The following is a 25,286-nucleotide window of genomic DNA, read 5'->3' as shown; positions in this document are numbered from 1 at the left end:
CTAAGGGGCAGAGCCTTCAAGAGCACGTGACGCTCTTCAAACCACAAAAACCAGAGCCGTTGAGACACGGAGTTGCGACACGCTTTGATCTCGCCGCCGCGCGGTCACGTGGTTCATGGAACGCTCAATAGTTCCAAACAATAGGTTTGAATGGGATTAATCGGGTCAGACAACAGCGGCTTTACTTGCAGCATTTCCCGGCAAAAAATTAAGACAAAACGTCCATTGATTCATTCGTTTAATACACTGATAGTAGCATTTTGTCTGTGGAGTTTAATGGAAATAATATTAATGGGTTTATTCCTGTGGATGTGCAGACCAATGAGGAAATAAATTATGTTTATTTAAAGAGTATAAGAAATCGAATTAGTATGTAAAATGTGTTATTGTATAAATATATATTTCTTCATCTATGGTCATCTATTATTCACATTTTAATACAATATAATGTTAAAATATAAGATACAAGTCAATATCAGTGAATGCTAGAAATGGTTTTCAAAAAAAAAAAAAAAACATCTAAAGACCATCTGACTAAATACTAGCACTTACCTATTCTATTTATTTATATTTATTTATAAATCATAGCTATGTGAACTGTGCTAGACTAACTGATACTTGTGTTGCTCTTTCGTTGGTCTGTTTGCAACCAACTGCATTCATCAAAATATTTGATTATATAATATAGCCACGTTATCTAACTGCAAATATAGCATATACTGCCTATTATGTAAAAATAAACATTAACTATAACGCGTTTCATAAAATACAACTACTGGTCAGATTTCCGCGAGGTGAACTAATGCGTTAAAATGGCAAAAAATGCTGTAATTTCCTCAACTTTCTGGCGACTGTGTTTGAGAAGCACTGAAATGAATGGGCTTCGATGCTGAAACTATCGGTTGTTTGGAAGTATCGGCTGCTCCATGACACGCTTTACTTCTGCATTCCTAAGTTCCTGAAGCCTATGAGAGTGTCGCAACTCTGTTTCTCAACAGCTCTGACAAAAACTGTACAGAGTCTCTTTCTCAATCTCTTTAAATGTATATAAATAACTGAAAAATGTAATTCGGTGTCGTTATCTATCAACTCATATTTCATCATGATTAACTTCCATGTAGTTTTGGTGAATACACTGTCCTCAAGCCATAATAAATAAATAAATAGTGGTCAAAATGTGCCTGGTCTTAAATTAAAAGAAGTTACTTAAATGTTTTTGTAAGAAATTATACTACTATTTTTTTTCCTTTAATTTATAATACATAAATGAAACCTTTTTAGCATTTTTATTTAATAACTTTTATAAAATTTGGATTTTGATTTGTTGGATGAATAAATCGACATGGACAAAAAAAAGTAATGTTTTACATTTTTTAGGGGAAATGTTTTTTTAGATTTGTATCCTCTTTGGATGTATGTATAAAAAAAAATATGTAATGCTTTAAATATTGTGTAATGGAAAAACAAGACATTGCTGTTTAAACCAAAACTGTGCGAGAATCAAGTTATTTCAGTTATTTATTTTATTAAACTTATGGTGTACTATACACTTCCCATCAAACAAACCTAAATTCATTTCATTTATACACATCTACAAATCACATACTGCATAAGCTGCATTCTTAAAAGAAAACAAAAAAAACTAATGTTATTATTTTTAATTAATCCTCAGTAACCTTAATAATTGGCCCTTTGTAATATAAACAAATAGTAAATATGAACAAATGAGAATACATATACTCAGTCCATCTCCTCATACTGATAAATTGGCTCTGGGAGGTAACATGTCACGCTATAGGTGACCCCGTCCCATGACTCAGGAGGCTGGAAGAAACAACCCATCAGAGCACTGTAATTATGATGATATCATACTATAATTAAAAGCTGTGGAATATTAATCCCAAAGAGTAAAAAGAAAAACGTATGATCTAATATGCAAATAAAACTTACATTCTAGGCCATCATCTTCTATCTCTTCAACCTGCAATTACAATTGTTTGGTACAAACTTTAAAATATAAATATGTATTAGACATTGAGGCAAATGATACTGGCTATAATTTATGCCAACTGATAAAGAATCGCTGACAGTTAAAGGTGCCATAGAAGGGAAATCTGTATTTACCTTGGCATAGTTGAATAATAAGAGTTCTGTACATGGAAATTATATACAGTGAATCTCAAACACCATTGTTTCCTCCTCCTTGTGTAAATCTCATGCGTGCAAAAGACCACTGAAATATAGGCGAATCCCAACATAACACCAGTCTGGATCATTAATGTTTACGCCCCCAACATCTGCATAACGTATACCAGCCGTGTTGCCAGATATTGCAATTAAAATAAACAAAAAAACTAAATTATTTCAAATCTTTTGCAATTAAGATAAAGATATGGCTGATCCTAAACTGCAATGTGCTACTTTATTAACTTTCTAGAGTGTCAACAAAAGTGGAAAAGACAAGTCCAAAAACCCATATAACAGCTGGATCTGGCAACACAGAGGCTGCGTCCTCGCCCTCACTCACAACTCTCTCTCAAGCCTCGTTCACTCCACCAGCGTCTCGATCGCAGCGATCATGTTCATCCCACGGACGCTAAACATTCTTGCAAAATCTGTATCTTAAGGTTGGACGCCTAATCTCTCCATTGTTCACGCCGGACAGAGATCTGTTTGCTGTGTGAGCTACTGCAATGAGCCACACTGTGAAACAGCCAATCAGAGCAGAGCTCAACATTATTATTCATGACCCTTCCAAATAAGGTAATAACAGACCACTTCATTCTAGGGAGAAATCCTAGGGTTGTAAATGGACATGTAAAACCGTTTCTGGAGAATTTTTGCCCTTACTTAAGCCACATGCCTTCTATGTATACGTAGATATCAGAGAACAATTAAAAATATTGTATCAATGCATTCTATGGCACCTTTAATGAAACAGATTTAACAAGACATGGAAAAGCATGCAGAAATAAAATCACATTCACGCGATGTTCTGGGAAGGATCTACACAGTTGTAATCATAGTTCCAGTCATATGTAGACAAACGGCTGACATACTGAGAGTAATAATACTGGTTCAGATACAAGTTATGGCTGTTGTAGCTTTCTGCTTGGAATTGACAATTTTGGTTCTCAGACGACTCCTTCTTTGTGGATGGAAGGATTGGACATATTAATGTCAAATTTGTGTAATCATATACTGTAAGTATTGCTCAGACAGTACTCAAGGTTAGGGATTTGTTTAAACTCCCAACTCATTCAACTTTTTCTACAGACATTAACTGAGTAATTGTCATACACCATTCAAAAGTTTGAGGTCAGTAAGATTTTATTTTAATGTTTCTGAGAGATGTCTTGATTTGATAAAAATAGAGTAAAATACTATTACAATTTAGTGTTTTCTAAGTTTGAAAAAAAACCTGTTTTCTATTGTAATATTTTTAAAAATATAATTTATTCCTGTAATCAAAGCTGTATTTTCAGCATCATTACTCCAGTCTTCAGTGTCACATGATCTTTCAGAAATCATACTAATATGCTGATTTGCTGCTCAAGAAACATTTCTTAAGTTAAAACAGATATTGTTGAAACTGTGGTACATTTTCTTTTTCAGGTTTCTTTGACAAACAAAGTTCAAAAGAACAGCATATATTTGAAATAGAAGTCCTTTTAATATTATAAATGCATTTTTGATCAATTTAATGTGTCCTTTCTGAATAAGTCTATTCATTTCTTTCAAAACAAACTCTTACTGCGCTCAGAGTTTTTAATTTTATTAAAAGCACAGTTACTGTCAAGAATAAAGAGAAAGGAATGCAACCACACTGATGTAAATGCCCTCGTCACATAAGTTCCTCTCATAACAAACACTCACAATTTATTTGCAGCCAGACTGAGGCGTAAAGGTTTCCTCCCGAGTCCAGAAGCACCCTGGAGTTCTGCCAGAGCCCGTCTCTGCTCTCTCTCACTCTCAAAGCTCACAAAGCCACAGCACCTACAAACTACAGCCATCAGCAGAGGGAAATCATTAATTATTCCTTCATTCTCACTTTGAGTATCCACTGCTGTCCAGAACGATCTTCCCACTGCAGCAGGATGACAAATGATAATGAAAGAACTCATACAGCATGCCATCATCCACATCCGGGGTGAGATCCGCGACGAAGAGGGAGAAAGTAGAGCTGTGGGGACCAGCAGTGATACGGGGCTGAGAACATACATTTAATGCACAGATCAAGCTAAAGAAGCTAATTGAGCTCTTCTGCTATAGCAATTCATTGACCTTCACCTAATTCACTGAACTCTATTTTCACCTGTGGACTGTCTACTGATGACCACTGATGAGAAACAGGTGAGTAAAGACTGACCATCAACTGTTTAATGTTCAGAAATGATTATTTCAAGACATTTATGCTCGATTATGTGTGCCGTCCCAAGCATGGTTGCAATGTGTTCGCTGCTTGTGTTTTCAATGCTTAAAAAACGCCATTATTTTTTATATATATGAAGTGACATACTGCCAAGTATGGTGACCCATACTCGGAATTCGTGCTCTGCATTTAACCCATCCAACGTGCACACACACAGCAGTGAACACACACACACCGTGAACACACACCCGGAGCAGTGGGCAGCCATGCTGCGGCGCCCGGGGAGCAGTTGGGGGTTCGGTGTCTTGCTCAAGGGCACCTCAGTCGTGGTATTGAGGGTGGAGAGAGTGCTGGACATTCACTCCCACCACCTACAATCCCTGCCGGCCCGAGACTCGAACCCGCAACCTTTGGATTACGAGTCAGACTCTCTAACCATTAGGCCACCATATACATAAACCAGTCAAATCTTCTAAATAAATAAGCTTTCAATTGATGTATGGTTTGTTAGGATCGGACAATATTTGGCCGAGATACAATTATTTGAAAATCTGGAATCTGAGGGTGCAAAAAAAATCTAAATATTGAGAAAATCATTTTTAAAGTTGTCCAAATGAAGTCCTTAGGAATGCATATTACTAATCAAAAATTAAGTTTTGATACATTTATGGTAGAAAATTTACAAAATATATTCATGGAACATGATATTTACATAAAATATTTTTGGCATAAAAGAAAAATTGATAATTGATAATGTTTTTGTTATATTGTTTATTTAGTGATATTTAGTGTATATTTTTGATATTTATGAGTGAAAAGTGTCGCCCATTCAGTTAATCATGTATAAAGGGTAGGCATAATAAGCAAGGCTTCTGCCTGCTCCTTTTTCGGTAACAATGTATTTTATTTATTTATTTGTTGAAAATTATAGTTTGTGAGGACCGGAATAAAATTATTATTGATTGATTGATTGATTGATCATTTTGACCCATACAATGTATTTTTGGCTATTGATACAAATATACCCCAACGACTTAAGACTGGTTTTGTGGTCCAGGGTCACATATATTATTTTATTGACAAAATATTTCAGTCTTGTATATTTTTTTCATGAGATCAGATAACATTTTAAGCTGTCATATGGTCATGAAACGTGCCCCTCAGATGTTACAATGTACCCCACCTACGGGGCATGTTGTCACATTTCACTTCCATTTTTTGAGTGTAAATAAAGAAAAACGTAATTACGAAACAAAGTGACATATTTGTACTAGACCAGTGTGAAATTACTGTGGATAAAAAATGATATTCTGAACCCCATGTGGATTTACACAAACTGACAAAGTCAAAAAGTGTTACGTTGTGGCCCGCTCTCCCCTACAACACAGCCAAGAACTTGTCATTTTGGTATCGGAGTTACAAGATACTACTAAAGCCAAAGTTAAAACAAGGATGATGTAAATACATGGCAACATGACACCCTTTTTTGCTTTGGATTTGCAAAGAATCTTAAAAAAGCAACATAGAAATCCAATTCTTATACTAAAATTAAACCCTGAGCTCAAAAGCTTCTGGAAGTAGCACATCAGAATTCATTCTGGCATTGAGAATTATTATTAAAGTAAGCCGAAAGTGTCTTCCATATTCATCTTCTACAGTCTTGCAGTGCTATATTTATATCTAAGCTTCACTTCTTCTTTCTATCCACACAGGATGTTCTTTGAATAGTTGGTTGCTTGCAGCACTAGTTAGCAGCAGTCATTTCAAAAGCTATTTTAACCCATAGCAGTCTACCAAAGAAAGAAACAATGCATTTCTTACCAGCTGTCCCCATGTTTCCCGTAGGTGGCACGACTCAACTTGAACCTCTTAGGCTGTAACATCACATTATAATTAAAGGTTATGATAGTACAGTCTAACATTTTATTGCATGAAATTGTCTGATATATTGCATATGAATTGGTCGACACTTAAGGTGAGCATAATAGTGACTTGTGAATATTTACAGGAGTGGCAAAAGGCAAAGGTTTTCCATTCACTTTGCGGAGGCATCTCTCTACTGATGTTTCATCTATCAGCTCCACAAAGCCATAGCCTGCATTTTGCCTGGAGAGACCAACAACAACCTGACACTAAATGATGCATAGACAGCAGTGCTGGGGGAGTAACTAGTTACATGTAACAGAGTTACGTAATTTAATTACAAAATAAATGTAACTGTAATACGTTAAAATTAATGTGTAATTAAATTACAGTTACTTATGAAAATGTTAACAATTACAAAGGGGGATACATCTGAATATTTTCACCCACACACACACACACACACAGATTTGATTGATTTAATCAAATTGCATTGACTGCTTTAAATTACGAGACAGCATTGTTTCAGGAATTTAGGACACATGCTTATTTGATAACTGTTTGGGTTTATGTATATGCTTTTTTTTTTTTAAGATGAACTGTTTTTCCCAAGGCATTGTTGGATGCCTGTCATAGCTATGCAAAGATTTGATTTCAAAAACAGCATCATAGCTATTAAACGGTTTCTTGTTATGATTTTAAATCTGTATTTAACCTCAGAATGATCTCAAAGTAAAAAAGAGGTGCTGAAGTCAGATTTTGTGCTGCTTTAAATGTTTTAAAATGATTAACAGTTGAAAACATTCATTGAAAATTTAAAAAAGTAGGCCTCATCAAAAAGTAATCAGTTACATTACTTTAATACAGTAATTGAAATAGTTAATTACCCTATTGAAAAAACCAGTTTGAGCTGGTTTAAGCTGGACTTTAGCTGGTCATGAGCTGGTCCTGGAACCAGCTTAGGACCAGCACATGACCAGTTTAAACCAGCTCAAACCAGCACCCATGCTTCAAAACCTTCCTAACACTCACTTACTGACAGACTGACAGACAGACAGACAGACAGACAGACAGACAGATAGACATACAGACAGACAGACAGACAGATAGACATACAGACAGACAGACAGACAGACAGACAGACAGACAGACAGATAGACAGATAGATAGATAGATAGATAGATAGATAGATAGATAGATAGATAGATAGATAGATAGATAGATAGATAGATACTTTACCCAGTTATTTTGTCTCGGATCAGTCTTACACTCATCACTGTTTCTCCCATATGAGCAAAAGCTCTGGAGATGAACTCTTCATCCATGCAGGGCTCCAGCTACACATACACGCATCACAAACATACAGCCTGTTACTGTTTATCTGAGTTCACACTTTAAACAAGTCCTAGTGCTCGTATGATATATAAGAGATTCTGTGTCTGCCGAACTCACGTTGCCCATCCAGATGCTGTTCATTTTTGCGTTCATACGTTCTTTGGGTTTCTTTATTATTTTTTGTAGAATGTGTTTACGGTGCCGTCGAATAATTAATTTGTTTTTCCCAAACCGGCGTCTTTTTTGATTTATTGGTTAGATGCAAAAACAAGTTGAGAGACTCACAGCACGTGCAGGTGTATATAAAAACTCATGCTGTCCTACAGCGACATCTAGAGTCCAGAACAAGAACTGACCTGGCATTAGTATCATTTTCTATATAGCCTCCCCTCCCCATTTATATATTTGTAAAAATAAGACTTAAATGGACAACTGACACATATTTACAAAAATCAAATTCATTACTATAAGAGGCAATATAAAGAAATCATGTAATAAATTATTTTATTTTATGATTATTATTATTATTTTTTTATTCTACATGTTTTTCGTCCCTTTATTCTGTTCATATCATTAATGTCTGTATTTTACTGTCCACACGTGTTAAGATAAAGGCAAATTAAGGTTGAATTGTCAAACCCAAAACAATCAATGCCGAACAATCCATGGTTGGTTTGATATTGGCATATTTCAGCAGTGATATATGATTTATTTTTATGTATAAAAAATCATAGAATTATAATTTTTTTTTACATTTTCTGGTTTGATCTTCAACATCTTACATTTAATGCAATAAAAAGATAAATTTGTATACTAGCTGTATAAACTGAAACATAACCAAGAATAGAAAATAGTTCTGAAATATTCAGCTAATGCAGGGTCCAAAAAGTGTAATAAAACATGCATAAAGATATGTATTTTTTTTTTCTATATATTCTACCTTTTCTGTTGTGTTTCGGTATTGGTCAATTTTGGGGCATTGTTTAACATTTGCAGAAATTGTGAAAAAACATACAAAGATTCTAGTGTTAGTGTTATATACGTCACACAAAGCTGTTAATAAATAGGGATTTTGGCCATGACGTTTTCATGTTTTTAAAACCAGTGTATGACTTCAGCTAGGTCTAAGACACTGCTTTCATCCTTGAATATATCAGATCCATGGAGTAAGTTCCTTTCACCATTGACATTCGCCCTTGAGGATACTTTTCAGCTTCTTTTGTGATGAATGTGTCGATCTGAGTTACTCTGCATGGAGACTGCCATCTAGTTCAGAACAATTTACCTTCACCTTGACAGGATCTTGAAGAAAACCCTTAGAAAGAGCCCCTTCTCAATCTGGTCAGTGGATTAATGGACATTTCAGCATCTATGCAAATACCTGCTCCTTTTTGCCCCCTCTGTGAATCAACCCACTCTTAACTTCACTCAGATTCAGGTAGCTTTACTGGCATGGAAATACCAAGGCTTTCCATTGCCAATGCATTAGTGACTTTAATCACTGGCCATTAGATAATTATTTCATTCATTTGAAGTGGATGGTGGAAAGTGGATATCGCTGTTATCATATAAATGAATGTGCTTTCCCAATCAACCTATCTTTCAATGGAAATGTGCATGAATTTAATTTTTCTAATGTCAAAATAATAAGAGCCTGTCAAATTTGACTTTTAAATTTTAAGCAGTAAAGCAAAGAATGAAACTTTTAAGATCATTATTAAATTAAATTATTAAATTTACATTCAATATCCACAGAGGCATTCATGTGTAATTATCAGGCAAGTGAATCTAATATAATTCTTTTGGCCTGTTTCAGGCCACTTAATACTGTAGTAGCGGCAGTGAGAGTGCAGAGCTGATAGTGGGGATGAATATTTAACTACAGCTCCCTGATCATGTGTCAATATATCCTCCCTTCAGGTTCAGGTCCAAAGATTATATGCAAAGTAAGAACAAACCATGCAGAGTGCGGTGGTATAAGACACTTCATTTAATGTCAGTCTTGAGTTACACACAGTACACTAAACCACTACTGGTGTCTTCAATCCTGATGATCACATTCTCCAGCAAGATTTTACAATGATTCAAAGAGCATCCTGAGCTTCAGTGGAAGCACGAACATCTTAGAGTTTCCCTGATGAGTGCTCAAAAAGCTTTAGTAAGCATTACTTATGCCTTATAATGCATTGTATGACCTCATTAATAACTGTAATCACAGTTATAATACATATCATTTTTTTTAGAAAGTACAGTATAACACATTAACCCACATGACAACCAATTTCAGATGAATCCACAAATAACAATGCATTTTAACTTTGTTTACAATTATTTATGATAAAATATCCATTACATTATTTATAACTTTATAATGCATTATACCGGCTTCAAGCAGTGTTACAAAACTGTTTTACCTCTTTTTTTAAGTTTTATTTTTGGCTTTATTATGACAGAGCAGTGAAACGGGAGAGAAAAAGAGGCGGGATCGGGAAAGGTCCTTGAGCCGCGATTCGAACTCGGGACGCCCATAGCGCAATGGCGCTATATTTTTTAATAAAAATCCTACAGCTGTTTGTTTGTAGGGTTGAACGGCGTTATTTCAGACTTTTGGCTGTATATTTAAAACAATAAATTCAACTGATTCAACACTCACCTAACCTAATGTATTAACTAATACGAACAAACAATGAACAATACATATTACACTATTTATTAATCTTTATGTTAGTTCATAAAAATAGGGTTGTTCATGTTAGTTCACAGTGCATTAACTAATGTTAACAAGCACAACTCGTGATTTTAATAATGCATTAGTAAATTATGAAATTAACTTTAAGATTAATAAATGCTGTGGAAGTATTGCTCATTCATGCAACTAATGTAGTTAATATTAACTAATGAACCTTAAAGTGTTACCAATTTTTTTTTCTGCAGTTTTTGAATGAAAGTATGTTCCCAGCAAATAAATTTAAGCATCCTATGTCATCAATATAAAAAAAAACAATTGAAAAATAATTGTCTTTTGCACTTTTTATTTGACCCATACATCACAATTTCACCATCTTCTTGGAAGACAACAGCGTTTCTTTCCCTAATGATCATTCTTTTATTTTGGCCAAAAGGGGCGTTGATCCAAAAGCAAAGCAGTACAGCACAAAGAGACTACAAGAAATCGATACAAACAATAATGACAGAGGAAGATTCACAATCATTTCATGAGCCAGCTGTCTGTGCGTGCAGGTCCCAAATCCTCAACTTTGACCGCAGAGAACAACAGAGGCATATACTGCAAACAAGGCCAACTGGGAGCAGCAGACATTACCGATGCCAGATTACTGTGCCAAGTATACAGTATAAAAATTAAGTACCAATATGATCAACATAACATGCTAGAGGATAACATGCTGGAGATGTCAATGCTACAACCTCCAGTGAGCTCAATTTGATGGCAATAGACACTTGATGGAACAGCATGTACATGTGAGCTAACGCGTATGGAGTGATTCGGCTACTAGATGATGCATTTCGTGGTTGCAGCTGAAATACTGAGCTAATTAAGAGCTCAGGGAGGGTTTGCATTGCTCATCACAGAAACACCAACATTTAGTGCATTACCAGAATGAAATGAGATTAAGTTCTGCGGCATAACAGGAATGTGTTGGAGTATATTGCCCACTCATTGGGTTAAGCAGTTAAGCAGATCGCTCTCATTATTCTGCTATTAAATTTATGGTTGAGCCTGTCATATTCATCATATTTCATCCTAAAATCAAAAGATGAAAATAAATTATATTTAGCAAAATTATGCCTTTTTTGTTGCATTTTGAAATTATCATCATGACAATTTAGCATAATTATCGTTATAGCAATGCAGATCAATTTAAATGTAAAATTAAAATTATCGCATTTATATGTAATACTAGTATTATATATGCCACTAATACATTAAAGGTTAACGGTCATGAAAGAAATATCACAATGCAAAAATAAATATTTTTTTACGCTAAATATGATTTCTGGTAAAATATGACCAAAACATTGTGGGATTCATCCTTAGATATTTCAGACTTTGGAACAAGGTTTGTACCCAGAGGACCGAGGAAAATGCTTGCATGGAAAACACATTCGTACAGACATTTATTGGCACAGTTTAACGCAATGGAACGTTTTTTCAGTCCCTGAATGTTAAACGGAAATTTGTCTCGGAGAGCATACCTGTGGCTTCAACACTGCTAAAAACACACAACACAAAGCAGTGTGCTTAATATTGTATCCAGTGCAGCTGGTTCACATCATGCTGGAAATTAGGGCCTGTGTTTTTAAGGTACCAACACATAATAAATGTCAGCCCATGGAGAGTTAACCATTTCTAAATGATTCATCAGTACTAAGAGTGGGAATATATGAAGGCTATCTATACAAATTGGCAATCTGATTAAACTACCGGACACAAAATGATTCCCGTGTTTCTTGGAATGTGGATTAGTTCAATCTGGAATAAACATAGGGTCGCTGCCCAGATTAGGTGACCTAATTACTACACATCCAAGCGCTCTGATCCAAACAAGATTAAGACATATTAGAGGCATTTAAGTGTCGGATCCAAAGAGGACACAAGAGAGGAAATAAACCAGATCATTAAAACAAAAGCATGAAGGAATGAAGGAGTGAATGGATCTTAGTTTGAGGGTAAATATGGTGGTACAGATTAAGTTTTTGGCATGTGGCATGGCATTGAGACATCGAAGGCAGGCACCGCCAGCGGAGCAGAGGGGGACAGGCAGGCCTCCCTTTGGGAACGTAGACATGGACCAAGGAAGGGAAGAGGATGATGGTTGCTACCAGGTTTGGCTCTCATGCAATCTTCAGAAACTGTTCCACCGTGTCTGCCTCCACCGCCTCAGAAAACATCTCGTAGTTCTGAAAGAAAGAGAAACACACAAAGTATGAGTTTCAGCATAGCTATGCAGACCTGAAACTAATCTGATCAAAATAAATAAATAAAAAGGAAAAAATACTGTAAGTTTGTTATTGAATATCTTTGAATTCTCATTAAGATGGAAGTCAATGGGAACCAAAACAAACATTCTTGGTTACCAACTTTCTTCAAAAGTTGCAAAGAAGAAATAAAGTCACAGGTGTGGAATGACAAGAGGGTGAACATGATGACAATATTTCTATTTTTCTGTGAGCTTTCCTTTTAACAAAAGCCGTTAACTCAAAATACTCATGCTGTTCCAAGCCTGTGTGGCTTTCTGTGTTATGTGGAGCAAAAAAAAGAAGATATTTTGAAGAATGTTTCGTTCCCCAAAAAAAATGGAAATCAATGGGAACCAATTTTTTGGGGATATCAACATTCTTCGAAATATCTTATTTTGTGTTCAGCACAAGAAAGCAAGTCATACAGGTATAAATAAATAATAATTAATGATGAAATCACATAAATTCACCCATTATATATGAATAAAACGTCAGATTTTAATTAAAAGGATTATTATTGCAGCTTTCCCTAGACAACAGTGTATTTAAGAAACTCACAAATGTCTGCTTTGCGATGTCTGAAACCTAAAATTATTTTACGTAGTTTAAAACACTGAACAGTTGTGATATAGGCTCTGAAAAGCACGGAGCGCGTCTCTGGCTCAACGCCAGGCAAAGTGCGAAAGCACGTTTGATTATAGCAGTGAATGCTCTAAATACACCGGTATTGAACAGTTAAAATCAATGCATTTCGGGGGGTTGGAGGGGGTCAAATTTAATCAGAGGTGGCACAATCAGATCTGAGGGGTATGCCTCGCTCGAAATTGTATTCGGTTTAGATTGCTTTCCACGTTTAAAATGGTATTCCGGGGGTGGAGGAGTGGGTTTCCTTCAGATCATTGCAGAGGGGCTTCAGAACGTCTGCTTGGAGGCAAGAATTTGAGTAAATAATTGCGTAATTCTATTGCTTTAAAGTTTTAAGTTCAAACCAAACCCCCTGCTGTCAGTCCTCCTTACCCCACAGTACTGGTCTTCATTGAATATCTGAGGTGGGATTGCAGTGGGGTTTCCCGATTTACTCCTCATCTCATCCCGAACAGTACTGCCCACCGAGATGTCAATCAACTCATACTTGATGCTCTTACTTTCCAGGATTCGTATCACCTCGGCCTGCTGAGACTTGACCTGAGAAACAAGGAAAACGGTCAAGGTCAGGCAGTAAGTAAATGTGCTTTTCTTTCCTGGCACTGCTCTTATGTTAAATAACTGAACTGAGCTGCTGTATCATTTGCATTTTTCCAAGTCACCGCTAACATTATTCAGATTTAGCTCAAGATTCAAAGACTGCTACAAGATACAGTCTAATGAAATTAAGTGTTTCGGCTATATTAAGGCTAATAGCAATACAAATTTGAACGCATCTTTACACTACTTCCTGAAAAGTCAAGTGATCATGAGAGAACATTATTTAGGAAGTGTATGTACTTGTGTCCATGCAGGAAATGCATTATAAAACAGTTTAGTCTTATCATCTAGTCTTTTAATGTACCAAATCAAACCATGCATTGCATGAATAGGTGTAGAAAACTGTACTTTGCCTTTAACAACTACAAAATGCTTAGTTGATGATTAATAATGAAACCCTATATGACAAAGCTATATTCAGGAAGTTGGGTCATATCTGCAGAAACCACACCTTGAACAAGACAAGTGTTAAACATTAGCCTACATTAAAATGGTCAAATATTATTAAGGCTCAATAGTGGGTTTCAATGCAAATCTCATATATTAAACATGTTTCCGCACTGGGTGACCCATTAATATTTAATACACCGGCCTGCTGTAAACTCTCTCCTTGTTGGCTTATTATAATATTATCCCATTTGCTTTATGTGTGTATTACGCATTGGTTGCAAGCGCTATATTCTTATTTATTGCTATTATGATTAATACTAATAAGTGTAAATTGCAACATGACCGAAAATTCCATGACATGGTTTGTCATGTGATCTCAACATGGTGGCACCCATGAGGGGGCGACCCCACTCCATGTAGAATAATTTATTTTAATAACATTTCTCAAAAGTGTTGTTTAATGTGAAAAAAAACATGCATTTTTATACCGGTGATTATAGAAATACAACAAAATCAGTTGTAAATTTTCTTTATTCATAACAGATGTGCACAGACTCAAAGCTGCAATGCAACTGTAGCGTGCAGCAACTCAAGTATCGATTCAATCTCATTTGCCATTATGTCCTGTACAGGATTTAAAGAGAACGTTTTTAATTACGTGCAAAAACAAATACTTTATAAAGTCACACTAATGCAACATTAGTGAGAGAAGAACTTCATTCAACATGACTTCCGCTATCAAACCAATGCACATCATCGCTACAAAACACTGCGCTTTGCAATCACTTAAAAGGTCACAATAATGCATTTCTACGCGTTCTATGTTGCAATAGCGTTTAAATGTGGCTAGATGCATGGTAACGGAGCAGCTGGGTGTGTCTAGAAGCCTAATCCTCCATTTCAACTCTATTTAACTCTGCTTTCTTCACATGCATTGCTCGCTTACCGGGTCCACAAGGCCACAGGTTTATTCTCACCTCTCTCGATGCAGTGACGGTGGTATAATACAGTTTGATGCCCATTGCGTTGGTCGTAATGTCCCTTTGTGTTTCTGGAGGCGATCAGTCGCTGTTTAACCACAGACACCCGCCAGTCACTCATTTAAAGAGACAGCGACGTATTTCTACATGAGGAAGTACTGAAGATTAACACTGGCATGCTTTTGTATCCCTCATGAACAGTTAGTTTAGCAATACTTATTAATAATAGACAACATATTTAGAAAAAAATAATAAAATGCATTCCATTTTTGTCTTTGTTTACTTTGCTGTTCTCAAATGTTGCTGTATTAGCAAATATAGCTAGTATTTTGCATTTAGAGTATTCTCTGTTATATTTGAATGGACATAATGTTTTATGTAAGGGACAATTCATCATTTTTTTCATCCCCGGGTTTTTCTTCCGTTGAACAAAACAGAAGATATTTATAAGAATGTATTGACTTTCATACTAACGTTACTCTTATTATTAGAAGTCAGTGGGGCCATAAACTGATTGATTACACAAATTCTACAAAATATCTTCAGAAAAATTAATTTTCTTTTTTAGATGATCTATCCCTTTAAGATATGCATCAACCCTGTTACCAAAGTCCCCCTTGTTAAAATAATGTACAATAAACAACAACTCTTATCACTTCATCTCATTCATGTTTTTTGACCTTCTCATATTTGAACCTAACATAAAGCTGACCACTCCAAAGAAAACACAAGAGGGCAGTACAGCCTCACTTTGAGTGTTTACTCAAATCACATGATCATCTCCAAACAACCTGGCCTTTCTTTCATAGACTGTTCTATTGCCCAGATTTGCAAGATATTGGGATAAAAGCACCTACATATGAATTAAGTGATAGAAATGTGTCAGGAATGTGCAGCATTGTGTGTAGCATACCACTATCTCATTAAAATGTGTTTTATTTTTTAAACTGCAACTTTGTTTGCAGGGTTTCCCAAACTATTCTGTCATTTATTCAACTATACAACAGCACAAGTTCACAGTTCTTTGAAGCTAATGGTCAAATGACATGAATAAATATTATTTTCAGTGTTTTATTTGGATTGTTTTTATAATGATTATTTCGTACATTTTAATTTTGAGTAATTAATAATGTAAAAATGAAAAGAAATTATAAAAATACTAATAAAATATTTATTTACAAATTCAAAAGTTTCCTCCTGAACCCTTAATGAGAAATCCAGGTGTTATTTACTGTTCAGTATGTAGTAGGTTAGAATACCATTCAGGAATGTTTTCATTATTATTCGATCAGGATGCCATTATATATACACAAAACTGTGATGCACAAAAATTTGGCAACAAAGTAGGAGTTGGTTTTAAATATTTATTTTTTTATCATTGCATTCTAATTCATATACAATTTAAACTGTAGTAGGCATTATACACTGTGGAACATTATTTAGTCCTTTAATTAAGAACAGACACCGCTGGGTGTCCCTTTTACATAAAAGGTAAACGTAGCAACACTAGAAAGGAGAATACTTAGTAAAAGAGAATAAAAGTGATAAACTTTGACCTGGTGAAAGCATAAATGTGCATCTGCATTGCTTTTCCCTTTAATTCCCAGATAAATTACCCTGGTTTATACTGTAAGTAGGCACTAGTTTGTGCAAAAATCAGTACTGTCCATTCATCAAATGCAACCATCTCAATAATATAGTGCTACTGTTTGTTATCAGTTACACATGTGTGATGAGAATACTGAGGTTCATCTAAAATGCTCATTAAGGCACAGCAGTGATCATGATTGCATTGGTAATACTGGCCCTCTTTATAGGTCATCACTGAGAAATTTAGACCGATTGTAATTATTACGCCACCCCAAAACCAATATGATGATCATGTTATAACATTGTGTTCTGTCGTTTAAAAAAGGACAGCATTCATAACTAAATCTGCAATACTTCTGGGAAGAAAAAAAACACCTAAATATTCATATATTTTTCAAATACTGTATTCTGGCTTCATTAATGTTTGCTGGCTGGTGTGTAACAGACGTACATCACAAGATCAATATTAAAGGGATAGTTCACCCTGACTTAATTTACTCACCATCATCTCATTTCAAACCTGTATGACTTACTTTCTTCTGTAGAAACGAAAGCCAATGGTCAAAACTGTTTGGTTACCAACATTCTTTAAAACCTCTTCTTTCTCAACATTCTTTAAAACCTCTTCTTTCTCAACATTCTTTAAAACCTCTTCTTTCTCAACATTCTTTAAAACCTCTTCTTTCTCAACATTCTTTAAAACCTCTCTTTTTTGTTCCTCTTTATAAAAAAGAAAGTCATTCAGGCTGAGCAAATGATGACAATTAAAATTTTGGGGTGAAGTATCACTTTAACAAAAGCACTTCATTCAAAATACATTCAAGAATACTAACACAAATGCTCAGTTAAATGCATTAAGCATTTACCTAAAGTTCAGTCCTTGAACAGCACGTGTAAAACAAACACTCAAAACATGATCCCTACCTAACACTGTAAAATCTAATTTGTTGATAGGAATGTTGTTATAGCACCAACAAGAATATTGATCCAGAAACATGCAGAATTACTCTTAGTTAACGGCTACATGGGCTTGAATACACTTTTACATCACAAAATGCCCATAACTCTAATGCGTGTCCAGATGCTGACCATCCAGCATTAAGGTGCAGGACAAACTATTCTATTCTTTACTTAGTTTTTCCTTGTAACTGACTAATCTTTTTACTTTCACAAGCATATACAATGCTATCAGAGTAGATGTGAAGAGTGTTAAAATAAAGAGCGCAACAAAGAACAATGCCTCGCCATCGGCATGGAGTTTCATATAGAGGTCTCTGCGGTTGAGGTAGTCCAAATATGAAGCCTGGATCTGGCAGACCGTACACAAAACCATCAGTACGTGGAATACCTGATGACCCTGACCTAAGAAGTCACAGTGACCTGGGAACCAGCGCTCGGGAATGGGCTGAGTGAAGAAAAAAGCACTGGAAAGAAAAAACGCCACTTGGCCGAAGTGAAGGAGCAGAGCAGGACTGCTTCTGAAGTCGCCTCTCGTCCAGGACAGAAACCAGACGATAAAACGATGAAACACAGGACTGGTGTCCCAACCGTAAGCGACAGATGAAGGCACCACTTGGCATACTTTACGAAACCAGGAAGGAAGACTGTAATTGCAATATTTCCCGTAACAGCAGCCGAAGCAAGACAGGCAACACAAGAAGCTAGCAATAGGCATGAAATGACCTCGTACAAGTGTGTGCCAGCTTTCCTCAATGGCGTAGTAGTAGTGCACCACTGCACTGCCATACTGATACAGCGCCACTCCTACGTAATCCAGGTAGAAGAAGCTGTAATGGCAGAGTTCAGATTTCGCCGCAAACAGGTGGGCCACGGTGCTGAAGGTCAAGTAGCTCGCTGAGGACAAGAGCAGGATGAGAAGCGGCCAGGAATGAGGGTCGTTCATGAAATCGACGGTTTCGGTAAACTGTGAGGTTTTCGCAAGGACAACTAGCGTGCCGATTAGGTGCGTCCAAACGTTTATGGTCTCGTTGTGCCGCTTAAAGAGCGACAGGAAGTAGTAGCGCCAGTTCTGCTGGAGCGGCCGATAGCCAGAGTGAATGTAGCGTTCACGGAAAAACCAGGGCACCTCCGTGTCACGCAGGATGTCGGCCGTGGATTGTTGAGTCTCAGTGAGCATCTGGGGAATTCGCCTCACCTGCTGCAGATTAATGAAGAGTCGGCCAATCCGCTCCATAACGATTGTCGCCATGGTGATATCAGAACTGAGGACACACTGGCTTATCTGGGAATTCAAAGGAAAAATATATGTGAAAACATAAATATTGTTTTGGTCAGAGAATTAATATTTTGCTCATTCTTATGCATCATTTAATAGGAAGCTGACAAATAACATCATGATATATATACCAAAAAAAGGTATATATAATAGTCATCAGTGTTTTTTAAAGTAATGCATTATTGTGTTACTCCATGAAAAAGTAACTAATTACGTTGCTTAGTTACTTTTAATGGAAAGTAACGCATTATGTTACTTTTGCATTACTTTTTGTCACCTGGGTTGGGCTTGCTTATTTATTTTTAATAACAGAAAACCTGTAAAGGCCCTTTCACACCAAGAGTGAAATGAATAAACCTCAGGCTGAAGAAAGCGTCTCTGACTCTGCACTTACTCCCAGTTTCTCTCAACACGGAGACAGGACAGGTGTCAGGGAATAAATAGGAAAATTAAATAACTTGCGTTACTTATTTGAAAAAGATATTTTCTTGTTAATTTGAAAGTAATGCATTAAATACTAGTTACCTGAAAAAAAGTAATCTGATTAAGTAAACAATACAGTGAAACAATATAGTTGAAATCACTTTCAGACCATTTTTTCCAGCTGATGAAACGGTAAAAGCATTGACAGCCAATCAGAATAAATCCAGCTTAAAGAGCTTGAGCTTTTATATCCTGACAACATAACTGCAGCGTGTGATAATAATAAAGAGAACGCTTTCATCCGCTGGTGTGGACGCTATAGCCTATCATTATAGTTATATTTAATATTCATTCTTGGAGTGAACAGGCCTTAAGATGGTTTCTGCTTGATTTTTCATGCCATCTACCCAAGCTTTACAATTTCTTCATATGAGGATGTTTCGATAGCAGGCAAAAATAAAGACAAACAGGAAGCATCATTTCCGACAAGGGTGTCAAACTCACTTCCTGAGGGTCCCAGCCCTGCTCCAACACACATACCATGTAGTTTTTAAATAAGCCTGAAGGAGTTGATTAGCTGGATCAGGTGTGTTTAATTAGGGTTGACCCTCCAGGAACTGATATATGACATTCAACCCCACTTCCTGTTAGTCATTGAACTGAGGGGTTTTGGTAAACAGAAACATCTATTTTAACATCTATTATTGCAGATATAAATTAAAACTATCATTAAACGTCTTCTTTCATGTTCCATTTAAAATAAGAAATAGGCACTTTACCGGTTCAGTTCATTAACATTAGCTCTTGCTTTTTTTAAGAAATAACTAAAGAGGAGATCTAAACTTTGAGTTAGTTTGCAATAATTACATGTTCATGTACATAGGCCTACTATAAAAGTGTTAAGTAAATAGGCTAACGGCACAATTTGCATTAGGCTAACTTAACCACACCATTAACACATTTTCCTTTTTCTATGCATTAGCAACAGGTGGTCAAAAAGTTACACTGTTCCTTTATTGATGCAAATCATATTCAGTTCTACATGAAATCACTGGTTCTTGTGGTGAAACACGTTGATAAATAGCCTATATATCTTTTTTTTTTTCTTTTTTTACCTGCTGATAAATATTCCATCCAGCATGTCATTCGTGTGTAAACAAGAGCTGAATACTAACAAAAGCACAGTCATATTAAATCGGGCTTTCTGAGTCCTACATTGCAGTCGGATGAAATGTAAAAAGCAAAACGTTCACGAGAGCTCATCAGGATTGAGATCAAACAAGCACGCAGAAGCGCTAGTCCAGCATCAAAACGACCACAGAATGGAGCGCCCTGCAAGAGGCAAATCATGTTTACCTTCCCTGGTGTCTTCCCGAGTCCGGAGTGGGCTGGATATTATGTGTCCGAGCTGTTCTCTTCCTCCTGTGTTTCTCGGCAGGCACGCCTCTTGGGCAGAGACTGAGAGAACATCATCAACATGTCAGCTCATTTCTGCTGTAATGCATGCTGATGAGATTTCGCTCAAGGTTTACAGAGAATATGTACAAAAAAATATATAAATATATAAAGTGAGAAAGCGTAAACACTACCAATAGCTATAGGTCATTCAATGGGAAATGTCCATTTTTTACTGTCCCTAGCCTTTATAGAAATATTATACTTGAAAAACACTTTCTTTTTTTATTTTAAACTGAAACAATATGTTATTTGAACAATTAGGGGAGAGTGGGGTATGATGAGCCATTTGTGCATAGCCATTATTTTCAGAAGTGAGGGGGACATATATATACATGTAGATGTGTGTGTGTATAAAACACCACAATATGCACATTTCTGTAATATATATATGTATATATATAACCTACCAGTCCAAAGTTTTTGAACAGTAAGATTTTTAATGTGTTTTAAAGAAGTCTCTTCTGTTCACCAAGTCTGCATTTATTTGATCCAAAGTACAGTAAAAGCAGTAATATTGTGAAATATTTTTACTATTTAAAATAACTGTTTTCTGTTTGAATATATTTTAAAATGTAATCTATTGCTGTGGTCAAAGCTGAATTTTCAGCATCAGTCTTCGGTGTCACATGATCCTTCAGAAATCTTTCTAATATGATGATTTGCTGCTCAAGAAACCTTTTTTAATTATTATAATTATCAATATTTAAAACAGTTGTGTGCATTTTTTTTTCAGGATTCTTAGAAATATCTAAAGATCAGCATTTATCTGAAATAAAAAGCTTTTGTAACATTATACACTGTACCATTCAAAAGCTTAATAGACTCGAATTTTTTGGAAAATAAATTATAGAAATTAATAATTTTAATTAGCAAGGATGCTTTAATCAAAAGTGATGATAAAGACGATATAGACATGATATAGTTTCTATACTGTAATAAATGCTATGTCAATTATCACTGCATTGTTCATATACTTTATTTATTACCAGATTACTTGAAAAACACAAATAAACCATATATTGTGCAATCGTATGTTTAATGTCTTCATGTTTCCAAATGTTTCTGTTTTTCTGTGAAAACAACAGTTTTCATACAGCGACGCTCGACGCTTTTGCCCATATTAGGGATTTCCTGGTACAACTTTCAGCGAGAGAGCAGGGGATAGCTAGCTTACCAATTCTATTCTATTCTATTATCAATTATTTGCATGGTTTTATATGTTGTTTAATCACCTATATGCATTTGACTTTAAGTGTATAGTTGCCAAGATACAGGGTCAACTTACCCCACTCTCCCCTACACCTTCTTGAGCCATCAATGTGGCAATATTTGTTTTTTAATTAATTATGTAGAATTCCAATCACCACAAAACTGCTCGTCCCCACAGCCAGAGGGAAAGTGCTTTATATCAGAAATTTTCTCATTTATCTCATGATTTCATTTGAAGCTTTTAGTTGATCTCACTGGCATGATATACAGTTCCTATAAAAAGTCTTCATTTTTTCACATTTTGTAATGTTGTAATGTTAAACTGCTTTAAATTATTATTTTTTTTCTCCACATCAATCTACACTCTATACACCATAATGGCAAAGCAAAAACACATCTGGGGAAGAGTTCAGAAAAAAATTCTGCTGCATTGAAGGTTCACAGAAGCATGTAGCCTCCATAATCCATAATGGAAGAAGTTTGGAACAACCAGGATTCTTCTTAGAGCTGGCCTCCTGGCCAAACTGAGCAACTGATGGAGAAGGGCTTTGGTTAGACTGGTGACCAAGAAGCTGATGGTCACTCTAGTTGAGCTCCATGATCATATGTGCAGATAGGAGAAACCTACAGAAGGACAAACATCACTGCTACACTCCACCGATCTGGGGTTTATGGCGGTGTGGCCAAACTCAATCCTCTCTTCAGTGAAAACACATGAAAACACACTTGGAATTTGCAAAAAAAAAAAGGCAACTAAAGGACCGTGAGAAATAATATTCAATGGTCTGATGAACTTCAATTTCAAGCATCATGTTTGAAGGAAACCAGCTCTGCTCATCACCTGCAGAGTATCATCCCAAAAGTAAAGTGTGCTGGCAGCAGTCTCATGCTGTGGAGCGGTTTTTCAGCAGCAGGGACTGAGGGACTCGTCAGAGTAGAAGGAAAGCTCAATGCACCAAAATATTGAGATAACTTTAATGAAAACCTCCATTCAGAACCTAAGACTGGGCAGAAGGTTTACCTTCCAACAGGACAAGGACATCTAAGCACACAGCAAGAGTGGCTTATACACAACTCTGTGAATGTCCTTGAGTGGCCCAGCCACAGCTTGAACCCACTCAAACATTTCTGGAGGAACCTGAAAATGTGCATCTGCCCTCATCCAACCTGACAGAGCTTGAAAGGTGAAGAGATGAGGAGAAGAATGGCATATACTTGCCAAATTCTGATGTGCAAAGCTTGTTGTATCACACCCAAAAATACTTGAGGCTGTAAAGGTGCTTCAGTACTGAAGGGTATGAAGACTTATGCAATGTACTTATTTCAGTTTTTTTATTTTTCATTAATTTACGAAGTTGTGACAATTCTGTTTTTTTGCTTTGTCATTATGTATGAGTGTAGATTAATGTGGAAAAAAGTAATTCAAAGCAGTTTAACATAAGGCTGCAACATAACAAAACGTGAAAAAAATGATGGGGTATGAAGACTTTTTATAGGCACTGTACTTATTGTTAGAGAATTATAAAAAACTAGAATACAAATGGATATTAATGGGCAAATGAAGTCTTGTGAAGCAGAGACTTTCCTCTAACTTTTTCGGGAAAAGATTCAAAGTTTTGAGTGTCCAAAACAGCTTTCTGGTGGTTAGTAAAAATATAAAGCAGCCAAATGCCTGTGAATGAAGCTCCGTCAGACCAAGCATTCACCACAGTCGACTCATGTTATGTGCAGAAATAAAAGCCTAAGTCAAGTCTGCTTTATTGTCTAACAGTGTGTGTTTGGGTTTGTTCAATTTCTGTCTCCGATCATTTAATTTACCCATTAAACTGTGGCATTTCATGCCAGTACGAATATCAATATGATAGGCCTAATAGAATAGAATGTACACATATATGAATTGCATATGGCAAATATTAAATTTTCTTGAAATAATTTGTATTCTTCATATTATGTAATTGAAAAATCTGACTGAAAACTGAAAACTTCAAAGTAAGATCTGGGGGTTCAAACTTTTTTTTTTTTTTTTTATGCTTTATTGATTCAATGCCACAAGAACAAGAGGTATTACATATTCACATAATCAAATTAACATTCGCTGCCAGAGAGAGAGAGAGAAAAAATAAAGGAAGAAAATTACATAAATTTCAATGCGTTCAGAGCATTACATGTTTTCAATGCTTTTTTGTTTTTTGTTTGTTCCAAGAGATTTACATACAATTTAAAGTCATTTATAAAATGTGCAAAATTTGGTTTACATTGAGCCCACTTCTTTTTATGCATATGCAATTTTCCTAACAAAATAAACAAATGTATAATATGTTGTTCTTTATAATTAAAATTTTTTGTATAAAAAAGTACATCAAATATACATATTTCTATCATACACTTTTTCTGTTAATATAGAATTCCAAATCCTTCCAAAATAATCTTGAGTAAATACAATGAAAAAAAAAAAAAAGATGCAAAATAGTTTTCTTTGTCATTGTTATTAATACTCCTTTGGTCAGGTATGGCTAAACTGATTGCAGCTGAGAAGCAGTGACTTTGGTCTTATGCATGTCACTGGTGATTCACTGAGATGGTCCTCACTGCAGAACACAAGATCCAGGGGGCGTGGTTGGATCTAGATCCAACTCCTCCCACCTTACATAGACTTAAACCTACCCGTCTCCTCCCCCTGATCCCTAAACCCACCCATCCCCACCCCTAAACCTACCAATCTCCACCCCCTAGATGTGGATCTAGCCCCGCCCCCTGGATCTTTGTTCTGCAGCGAGGGGCTACTAGATTCATTGGCTGCATCCGAAAACTTCTTGCTGCCTCACTGCCTTATAGGGCAATAGGCTTGTTCGAGATGAACTGCACTAGTCTGCCACCGGCTGGAGAGAGTAGTCTCCGGCTGGAGTGTTTTATGATAAACATGACTCAAGATAACAGTGTGACTTCACTAAAAAAGCTTTAACTGTTATAAAACCACAGATTTGTGAGCACTATTGTGATTGAATTGTTAGAATAAACACACAACACATGTGAATGCATTAAAATGTGAAATTATTATTTTATTTTTTATTTAGATTTTTTTATTTTTCTTAAGTATATTCATTGAGATATAGGCTAATCCATGCTGCATACTCCGGTACAGTAGGTGGCGGTATGCACCTGATAAGTCAGGATTGCAATCCGCCATAAAACTAATAATAATAAT

General features: G+C 35.9%; 3 protein-coding genes across 4 annotated transcripts; all 3 read right to left on the bottom strand.

Moving 5' to 3' along the window:
• Positions 1–1,740: 1,740 nt before the first annotated feature.
• LOC306847004 (tRNA selenocysteine 1-associated protein 1-like) lies at positions 1,741–7,711 on the bottom strand (the record flags this gene model as incomplete). The annotated part of the gene is made up of 7 exons (XM_079380738.1): positions 1,741–1,849; positions 3,877–3,996; positions 4,052–4,183; positions 6,194–6,246; positions 6,379–6,478; positions 7,475–7,572; positions 7,688–7,711. The coding sequence occupies 7 exons, from the start codon at positions 7,709–7,711 to the stop codon at positions 1,741–1,743; spliced, it is 636 nt and encodes a 211-aa protein (XP_079236864.1).
• Positions 7,712–10,584: 2,873 nt separating this feature from the next.
• LOC306847433 (SH3 domain-binding glutamic acid-rich-like protein 3) lies at positions 10,585–15,364 on the bottom strand. Its single transcript, XM_079381385.1, has 3 exons — positions 15,163–15,364; positions 13,568–13,735; positions 10,585–12,490 (listed from the first exon to the last, which is right to left on the bottom strand). The coding sequence occupies exons 1-3, from the start codon at positions 15,205–15,207 to the stop codon at positions 12,425–12,427; spliced, it is 279 nt and encodes a 92-aa protein (XP_079237511.1). The 5' UTR covers positions 15,208–15,364; the 3' UTR covers positions 10,585–12,424.
• A 1,153-nt stretch (positions 15,365–16,517) lies between these two features.
• paqr7a (progestin and adipoQ receptor family member VII, a) lies at positions 16,518–20,830 on the bottom strand. 2 transcript variants are annotated; one of them, XR_013782154.1, is made up of 3 exons: positions 20,771–20,830; positions 17,459–18,997; positions 16,518–17,404 (listed from the first exon to the last, which is right to left on the bottom strand). XR_013782154.1 is itself a non-coding variant. In XM_079381384.1 (2 exons), the coding sequence occupies exon 2, from the start codon at positions 18,962–18,964 to the stop codon at positions 17,876–17,878; it is 1,089 nt and encodes a 362-aa protein (XP_079237510.1). In that variant the 5' UTR covers positions 18,965–18,997; positions 20,771–20,830; the 3' UTR covers positions 16,518–17,875. The 2 variants fall into 2 exon arrangements, 1 of the variants encoding a protein (XP_079237510.1); XM_079381384.1 differs by having other exon boundaries at positions 16,518–18,997.
• Between the last annotated feature and the right edge of the window lie 4,456 nt (positions 20,831–25,286).

Source organism: Barbus barbus, assembly GCF_936440315.1.
Source record: "Barbus barbus genome assembly, chromosome: 27".
In the NCBI taxonomy this organism is placed as follows: Eukaryota; Metazoa; Chordata; class Actinopteri; order Cypriniformes; family Cyprinidae; genus Barbus; species Barbus barbus.
The sequence above is the reverse complement of the archived record's forward strand: the minus strand, read 5'-3'. Positions and strand labels throughout refer to the sequence as shown.